A 9,810-nucleotide genomic window follows, 5' to 3' on the forward strand; every position below is an offset into this window, starting at 1 on the left:
TAATTCTGCCGAGAGTATTCAGAAAAGGTCTTATATTGCCGTTGTTTATCGAAAATGAATTATGATTGTATATCCGAGTTACATAATTCTTTTGTCTTACTAGTCTCATCGTTAATACGTTATTTTTATTCTAGTGTTTTTTTACACACGCTTGCTTATCATATGTATAAAAAATTCTGATATTATCTATAATTTCCATTTGAATGTTATTTTGAAATGAATATATATTAATATTCTAAAGTGGTACCATTTTACGTGAATACGAGGCTAATGGTAGAACCTGATTTTGTAAGCTCCTGGTATGATATGATAGCACAAGCTGGCACTAACACGACATTACTATCCATTGAGCATGGCCTTGGTGAAACACCCTTGCTTGTTGACGTGCAAGTCTATAATGATTTACATGACATTGTTTTTCCAGGGTCAGGTAATAAAATACTTTATTGTAATGTCCTCATAACTGAAATTCATGACCGAACAATAGGCTTTCTTTACAAAAAAATCCTTATAATTATATATCTTCCTACATGACAGTATTTTTCTTAGTGGCAATGCAGTACCTAAATTTATGTTTCTGGTGCAATTTATTTATTTTCAAGACAATTGCCGTCAAGAATAATCACGATTTCATAAATTAAATATATTTATATTTTCGTTCTTTTTTTCTTCCAGTATTAAAATTGGCCGAGCATTCAAACGTAGAACGGTATGTTTTCGCTTAGATCTGTGTTATATGTTTTATAGGTTGTCGTGCTAGAGATGATGATCAGCCAGAAGGATACGGCGGAATAATTTACATTTACAACGATGTTTACATTGAAATAAGTTCTCCGACGCAATCAAATGAAAATCTTGGTCGCTGTATATACACAGGTTTAATATCATATTTAATTCATTATTTTTTTTTGTGCAAAATATACAGATGCCATTTTGACAGGTATTTTTTATCTTTACTGTGCCTATAGAGCATGATTGATAATTTTTTTGGTGAAATGAAATATCAAGTATACTATGAGTACTCTGAAGCTTGAAAGAAAATTGTAAGTTTGCCCAACGGATACGTCTTTCATACATATGAATACTTAACAAACGACCTATAAAATATGTAAGTTTTAAGATCTATGAAAGTCATTTTTATAGAAATAATAACATTTGTTATTACTTTATGACAGACCATGAATTTTAAATCCTTTGAACAATTGACGCACTCATTAAACGGTTGCAAGTTGAAGAGCTGCTTATGGGTAGAATGGCTTTGCGTTATGTTTAGATAGCATTTACATATGGGTAAGAATTTACCTTCTTTAAGAAAAATTAACCTCAATATTTAAAGAGCTGTGACCATCTTGAAAATTGAATTGGAAAAAGGTTGGAAAAAATGTTGCAGCATAGAGCAGCTGAGAAAAAAATGTGTTGCAGGCAAGAACATCTATCTACTTTAGCTGGGTTTAGCTTGATAAATGGTAAAAAGCTTTCATTAAGCTCATCGGACGACAAACTGTTACAGTATTTGATATTTGTTTATTATGTGTGACTATGCTATTTGTCAATTCTCGTACCGCGACGCTCGACATTGTCAAACGAAATATCGCGATGTCGTTAAGTTATATTATGTAAAAAAGGGCGACATTTAGAAATGTCGCTTCGTGTTGTCAAGTGTCGATTCGTATTGTCGAGCGTTACTTCGAGTTGTCGCATTGTCATTTTGCGTTGTCGCATTGTCACTTCGCGTTATCGCATTGTCGCTTCGCGTTGTCGGGTGTCGGGATGAGCAGAAATACAGACCATAACACGCGACAATGCGATACGACGCTTGACAATTCGATACGACACACACCAACACGGAGCGATATTTTATAAAATGTCGCGATCTTTTTCTGACTGACTTTTACACTGCGACACGCTACAATGCAAAGCGACACACGACAATACGAAGCGACACTCGACAATGCGAAGCGATACTCGACAATGCGAAGCGACACTCAACAATGCGAAGCAACATTTTGACTAATATCGTTTCGTATTGTCTTGCGTCTACCGGTGACAGGTCAAAATTTAATACCACACCGGCAAGCGGTGCGATGTTAATTTGTTATAACAAGCGGCATGTCATCGTCAGAAGGTAATTTATTTTCCTTGCTGTATCATATTGAATTGCACCGCTTATTCCGGTGTGGTATTAAATTTTGTCATCGCTATGTCAATTCGCATTGTCGTGCGTTGACCCTTAAACGCGACGGACGACAAAATAAATGGCACGATAAGGACACCGTACCTTTGATCAAAGAAGTATGTATAAATAGGCAATCCTCATGTATAATTCTATAAATGAACCATCCTTTCCTATTTATATGAAAAATAAATTCCAAACAGTAAATGACAAACACAATTTTAACTTAAGATCTATACAAAATGAAAAACCAGCAGTACCTAAGCCAGAAACAGAATTCTTTAGAAAATCATATAATTAGTCTGGTCATAAGGTATGGAACAACATACCAAAACATATTCGAAATTCTGATACTCTTAGGAAATTTAAAGCCTCTTTTATCCAGTGGCAATTTTCTAACTAGTTGTTTGTACATATTGTTTCCAAAAACAATAATCTTATGTATCATATAAAATGTTTAATTAAAACTGTTAGAACAGCCCTCTAAATTTCTAACTCTTCAACATTGATCTACTTTCTTGGTACTTTCCATGCTGAAGTTATGAAAATGTCACTTCTCTATAATTATAAGAAAAAAATGTGTTTACTTATTTATTGTATTAATATGATGTTTCATGTACATATTTATGTTGTCTAAATGTTGATTGTATTTTTTGTTGTTTTGTATATCGGGGCCCGCATGGTAATGGGACCTGAATGTTTTAAATCCTAAAATTAAAAAGTTTTTACGTACTTCTTATGTATATATTTAAATGGCGTCATTTCCCCTATTTAAAACCTCCCCAAAATTGAACCCCTTTCAAACCCGTAATCGCCTTTTTAAATTTAGAAAATGGTTTATTTGTGTTTAAAAATTTATAATTATGAACTTGTGCAAAATTTTGAAAACATATGAAGCCATTTTTTTTTTATCCGGGAAAATTCCCATAGGGAAAATGGCCCAAATTTTCCCGACCCCGAAATTTGTTTAAACGCCGGACCCTTGGGAAAAAATTCCCGGGCCCCCTGAGATTTCGAAAAAGAAAGGAAATTTATTTAAGGAGGAAAACATATTTTGGAAACCTATCGATTACTATGTGTGTTTAAAAGTAGGGGGTTTAATTAAGGGGAAAAAAGTTATTTTGATTCTTCGTTTTCGTTAAAGAAAAACTTTTCCTTTTGTAGGTTTGTATTTATAGAAATTAAAAAAAACCCTGAGTGTTAATTTTCTTGATTAAAAATCTAAAATTGATAATAATTTTAAAAAGACAACATTATTTTCAAAAAGGGGAATTATGTTGTTCCCGAGCCGTTTTTAAATTCAATTAGTAAAAGTTTAAACGGGTTTAAAAATAAAAAAACCAAAAAAACCCGGAATGGTTAAATTTAAATTTCCGGACCCCCCAAAATTTTAAAAACCAGCAAAAAGGGGCAGGGGCAAAACCATTTTTATTTCAAAATTTTAAAGGAGCAGGGGTTTAAAGTCCTTTTAAGCGATTAATGTACTTTTTAATTCTTTGGGAGGGAAATAAAAATAGAAATTTAAAACTGTCCGGTTTTTGGAAATATAGAGGTAACAAAAAAATATAAAATTTTTAAAGAAATAAAATTAAAAGGGGCATTTCTAGTGGGGGAAAGGGGCCCTTTAAAATGAATATAAAAACCCAAAAGATATAAAATTTAAACCCCCAATTGAATGTTTTTAAAATTTTTATGATAGTAAAAAATTTAAATTATTACAATGAAAAAAATTTTCAGTCGGTTAAAAAGAATAAATTTTTTTGAAAAATCAAATAAATTATATATGTAAAATGAGTTTTTGAAAAGGTTGGGAATGTGCCCTTTAAAATGTTTTAAAACCCTTTTTGGAAAAAGGGTAAAAAAAAGGGTTTTAATACTTTTAACAAAATGTTTGGGGCTTTTCGCCCTCGTGTTTTGTAGGTAATTGGTTTTTTTTTAAGCTTTTAAATTGTTTGATTTTTAAACTCTGTACGTCTGGGAAAAAAGTCTTTAAAAAGATAAAACTTGATACTTTAGGTAATTCAAAATTTTAACCAATTTCATTTAAAAAATTAATTTTTTTGTTAAAGTTTCAGAACATATTTTAAAGGAACCCTAATGGATAGGTATTACCCTTATTGGTGATATCAAAAAACTAAGTTTCCATGTCTAGGGAAAACATATCCTGTTTTATTTATTTTTGATTCTTTTGGAAAGGAAAATGTTTTTAAAAAATTTGGGAATATGATGTTATAAAATGTTTGTATGTTGATATACCACTGTTTAAATTAAAAACACTAAAAAAAGGTTTTTTAAAAAACGTTTTTAAAACATAGGGGTCTAAATTTAAATTTGAAACAATCCAAACGGGAATTTTTTGGCAGTCCCAAATTTAAAATTTTTTCCCCAAAATAAAAAACAAATTAAAATTTTTTTGTTTTTAAAATGTTTATTTTTTAGATATGGTTAAAACATATGATTTATGTTTTGGTAAGTTGATATCTAAATAAATTTATTTTGAAAAAAATTTTGATTAACGTAGCGTTTGCGTTAAAAAGAACCTAATGAAACTTTTTAAAGTTATTTTTTTTAAAAGAACGCTGTATGGAAAAATTTAAATATACTTTTAAACTTTTTGTGGTTTTTTTATAAAAAAAAGGGTTTGTTTTTTGAAAAAAAATTTAAAAATTTTAAAGTTTTTTTGAGGTTAATATGGAGGGAAATATATCTTTTTTGTGTTCAAAAATGACTTTCCCTAAAAAACCCCCCATCGTTTGGTTTTAGGTCTTTAAAAAAACCCGGGCCCCAAAAAAAGAATATATTAAAAACAAAAAAACATGTAAACTTATGCAATTCAAAAATTTAAACGGTGAAAATGAAATTGGGAAAAACACAATTTAAAAAATCATCTTTGCAAATACAGATTTTTTGTTGTCAGCCTTAGATGCGACCTTCGTCAAATTAAAATTACTTGGTTTCTGGTTTTAAATATTTTCAGTTTCAGTTTCAGTTTATTCAGTTTCAGTTTATTTCTAGTAATATAGGCCTCAGGCCCAAAATACAAAGTACAACAATACATCAAACAGTAGAGTGATAAAATTGCAAATACATTTGTTACTAGATGTAATGAATTGAATTTGTAAATAATTATACAGTATTTATCTCTTCCTTTCTTACATTCATTGCATAATATATATATTTAGCAATAGATATTACTTCATTTATTATTGTTGATGACATGAAAGAATAAAATAAATGGTGGGAAATGATGATGTAACCATGTATCTTTAAAATAGACAGCTCTGATATTGTTTATATAGTGAACATTCAAAAGAAAAAATGATATTCATCCTCAATAACATAAATATTTTGTCTTTAGGCAATGAAAGCAATATCTTAAAATCTCTATCTATTCCAATGTGTCTACCTTCTCTATCATAAGATTATGACATGAACAGCGAAAATTAGAAAAAGCTCTTCTTATACTTTATATGCTAAATCTTAAACTTAAATAATCGTTAAAACTTTAAGAAAAGTTTAAAGTATTGTAATGTAATGTTTAAAGGAAAAGATAACACATTTGCCATTTTGTGAAAAAAAATAAAATAAGCGTTGTTTAAAAGATTAATGTTTAAAAGTATCCCGACATCATAAAAGGACCCATAGAAACCCAAAAACCATTTTAAAAAAAGAATTTTTAATGTTGCCACCCCTTTTTTTCCGCCCCAGATTCGGTAGTCTTTTTTAACATAAAATAAAATTTTTTTGGGTACTTTGATGCTCCAAAACGGTCTTTTTAAAACCAGTATTTAACACAATTTGTCCATATAGATAGTAAAGGGGTTTAATTTTCCCACTTCCCCAAGAGCAAAATAGTTGTTGTATTTTGTCAAGTTAAAATATTGTTTTTACAAGAATTTAACTTGTACAGATTCAATCTTATCAACATAATTATAACCCAGATTTTCTGACGCATAACACAATATAGGTTTTTTACCAATTGAATCAAAAATTTTGAACATATCAATAGGATCAATGTGACCAAATTGTCTTTGAAAATTTGAATATACAAGCAGAAGCTTTAAGTCCTTGTAGTGCAAGCATCTCTTGTGTTTTGGACCATACTTACTTTGGTGTGAAAAATACACCTAAATATTTGTAAAATTGAACAACTTCAATAGGTTCATTATTAAACAACCATTTTTCAGTTTGTTTTCAAAAACACCGCCATTTCTAAAAACAATGAATTTTTCGTTTTGCTTAAGTTTATCTTCATCTTAACAGATTTACAATAATCGTCAATATAATTTATTTTGCTGCTGTAGATTTATAACGGTGTCAGGAAAGCTAGAAACATCATCAGCAAACAAAAATAGCAATTAACTCTTCAATGTCATTGGATACAAAATACCTGCTATTACATTTTTCATGCAAAAAGTAAACTAGATCATTTATGAAAAGTGAAAAAATTATCGACTTCCAACACAGCCCTGCTTGTTCCAGTATTACATGAGAAGAAGCTTGTTAGTTTGTCATCAACTTTAAACAACATGATTTTAAGTTCTTTGCATTACATAGATTTTATAATTATTAAAAATTTTCCATTTGATCTTATTTTCCTAGAAAAAGCGTCCATAAATTGTTTGATGCTGAATACTTTCAAAGCTTTTGGCAAAAATCTATGTATATACAATAAAATCTACCCCGTTTCTTCGACAGGTACTTCTGGATAAAGACATAAAGAAGTAAAAATATTATCAATTGTTGAATAGCCTTTCCTAAATCCAGCTTGAGCCTCATCAATTACATTGTAGTTTATCAACCATTTAGTAGCCCGAATATTTTAAATATTAAAAAATTTTTTACAAAGGGAACCCCTTTTAAAAGAAATCCCTGAAAATTTTTGGATTGATTTAAAATCTTTTTTATTTTTGGGAGTGAAAAAAACTTTGACTCCATTTTCGGGGAAGTTTTGGGTTTTCAAAAAATTTTTTAAAAAAGAGCTTTCAAAAAGGGAAAAATTTTTGAATAGAATTTTTGGGTAAATTTCTAAGCGGGACCCCATCGGTCGGCGCCGGTTGGGCAAGAAATGGTCTATATTTGCACTATTTCAGTTTCAGTTTAGGAAACTTTTAATTTTTCGTCAAATTTTAAGTAATCAGATTTACTTTTTGACCAGGGCTGCTCATCGATAAAACTTTTTTTCCCCAGTTAAGGTTTTAAAGAGAAATTTTTAAAATTTACTTTATTCCCTTTTAAATTAAAAGAATTGCATTTTCTTTATTTTTCCCTTTTTAAAAATTTTCCCGGGAACTTTTTTGGCTTTTTTCCCCTGAAATAAACCCAAACAGCTTCCGTTTAGTTTGCAGTGAAAAAAAATTTTTTTTTGCATAGTGTTTTTAAAATTTGTTTTGGACGTTTTATATTTTATTTAAATCATTTTTCTTTCATTTGAAACCCCGGGAAGGGTTTTTTTTATTTTTAGAATTTTACATTGGTTTCCCAACCCCAATGGTTTAATGAACGTTTTTTGTGGTTTTTAAATTTTTATCATCTGCGAAATTTTAAAATATCTAAAAAATCTGTAAAAAAGGGAAAGTTCTTTCTGGGGATTAATCGTATTATCAAATTGTTTTAAACTTAGGCGTAAAAATTTTATAAAAATTTTTTTTGAAATTTGGGTTTCCCCTTTACTTTAGCCATGGTGACATATTTCACCCTTTTAGAAATTTTAAATGATTTTGATAAATATAAAAAGGGAAAGGGAAAAAGGGAAATAATAGGGAAAAAGTACAGATTTGTCTTAATTTAACTTTTAAAAAAGTTTTAAAATTTTTAAAAAAATTAGTAAGTAGTGCCCTATAACTAAAATGGCTCCTTTTTGCAAAAAGTTAGTTACCCGGAATATATTTAAAATTTCCCCTTAAAAAAAATGTATACATAAAATTTAAAAAAAAAAAATAATTTTAATCCCAAAAAAATTAAAATCTGTATCTTTAAAAAATTAGGGAAAATTAAAACATCTTTTTGGGGAAAGGTACAACCCTACCAAAAAAATAAACAAAAGATTATCATCTAAACAAAATCATTTTAAAATTTTTTTAAAGTAATTTAAAAACTCCCGCCAAAAAAAAATTTTGGGATCGGTAATTTTTCCTTTATTTTGACTAATCTTGTATTCAAAATTTCAATACCATTTATTATCTTCAATCGAATAATTTTGTAGATCTATAAACTCAGATCAATGGATAAGATACCATTCGCGTTTTTTAAATTTTAAATGTAATGTTTTAATATACTGATAGGTTCTTCATTTGGGGAATGTAGACAGCAACTCAACTCAGAACTTTTTGTTGTGGGTACGGATTTAGCCCCAATGAAACTATTAGAGTTTGGGCACCGAACGTCTGAAGCTGAAATTGTAAGTTACTTTTAAGTTAGGTTTAACCTAATGGAAATTAAAATTTATAAATAGTAAAATAATAATAAATGATGATGATGATTGATGATGGATGATGATGATAATGTTAATGATGATACTAATAATGGCAAAGCGGCAAAGAAGAACAATAACACTTATAATGATAAATTTTGGGTAAAAATGAAACACAATATTGCTTAATATTTGGACTGGTAAAATAATAACAATATATATTTAAAATTTTGATAAGGGTTTTAAATTAAAATTTAAAAAAAAAAATTGCGCAACGAAACAAATTTTTATTCTCAGACAAAAATCCCCAAATATAATTTAAAAGATTTTTAGGGTTTAAAATGGTTTTCTATATAATACTTTTTTTATTTTTTTGTTTAACCAAGCCCAAAATTTTTACAAAAAAAATTAATGGGAAAATTATGTATGTGATATTCCCCAAGAGAATTTCCCTTTTAAAAATTCCCGACTCAGAATAAATTTCATTCTAAAATTTAAAAAAAATCCCGATATAAATGTTATCAATTAAAAAGACCAAATAAACAAGTTTTAAATTTGTCTTATTTTTTAACCCTAATGAAACTAGTATTAATTTTAATGGGTTTAAAAATTTAGGTCAATTTAAATTTAAAATTTAAAAATGTTTAAATTTTGGTGGGGGTTTGGAGTAACTATTGTAATGATAAAGGCAGTTATGAAAATTTTCAAATTAAGATATGTATTGATTAATAATACAATTTATAGATAGCACTTGGAGATAATGGCACAAGTAATTGTGTCTTTATTAATAAAATGAAACACGGGAAACATCGGATCTGGAATGTATGCTTTATGGTCAGTATAGTGTTTGATCACCCTATTTAGTGCTTCTGCAGATCCATATACATAATGCACGGAAGAAGGTAATTAACTCTCTATTAATAATGCATTTTTTTTGCAGATTGTATTCGCTGGATAGATGGTTGGAATTTTAATGCTGTTAAGAAGGAACTTTGGAATTGTATGCATGGAGGAATTCATCGTTAACTACGTCTTTTACATATCAAACTACGTTTTTCTCTTGGTCAAATCTAAGAATAAGAAATATCGATATCACTAGGGAAGTTTTTTAAAGCTGGGTAAATAAAAAAACATTGTGACTATGAAAATAACCTTTTTATGAATTGTTGATCAGAAGATAATCTTTTTAAAATAGGAAGAAATGTTTTTATTTCATGTAACATTT

The 9,810-nt window shown here is 28.7% G+C and overlaps 1 protein-coding gene across 1 annotated transcript; it reads left to right on the plus strand.

Moving 5' to 3' along the window:
* Window positions 1-256: 256 nt before the first annotated feature.
* LOC132740039 (uncharacterized) lies at window positions 257-8,573 on the plus strand (the record flags this gene model as incomplete). Its single annotated transcript, XM_060727894.1, has 3 exons — window positions 257-430; window positions 748-876; window positions 8,458-8,573. Coding segments are annotated over exons 1-3 (405 nt in total), but the record flags the coding sequence as incomplete, so codon positions are not given.
* Between the last annotated feature and the right edge of the window lie 1,237 nt (window positions 8,574-9,810).

Source organism: Ruditapes philippinarum, unplaced genomic scaffold (assembly GCF_026571515.1).
Source record: "Ruditapes philippinarum isolate M1 unplaced genomic scaffold, ASM2657151v2 ctg1255_1_1_1_1, whole genome shotgun sequence".
In the NCBI taxonomy this organism is placed as follows: domain Eukaryota; kingdom Metazoa; phylum Mollusca; class Bivalvia; order Venerida; family Veneridae; genus Ruditapes; species Ruditapes philippinarum.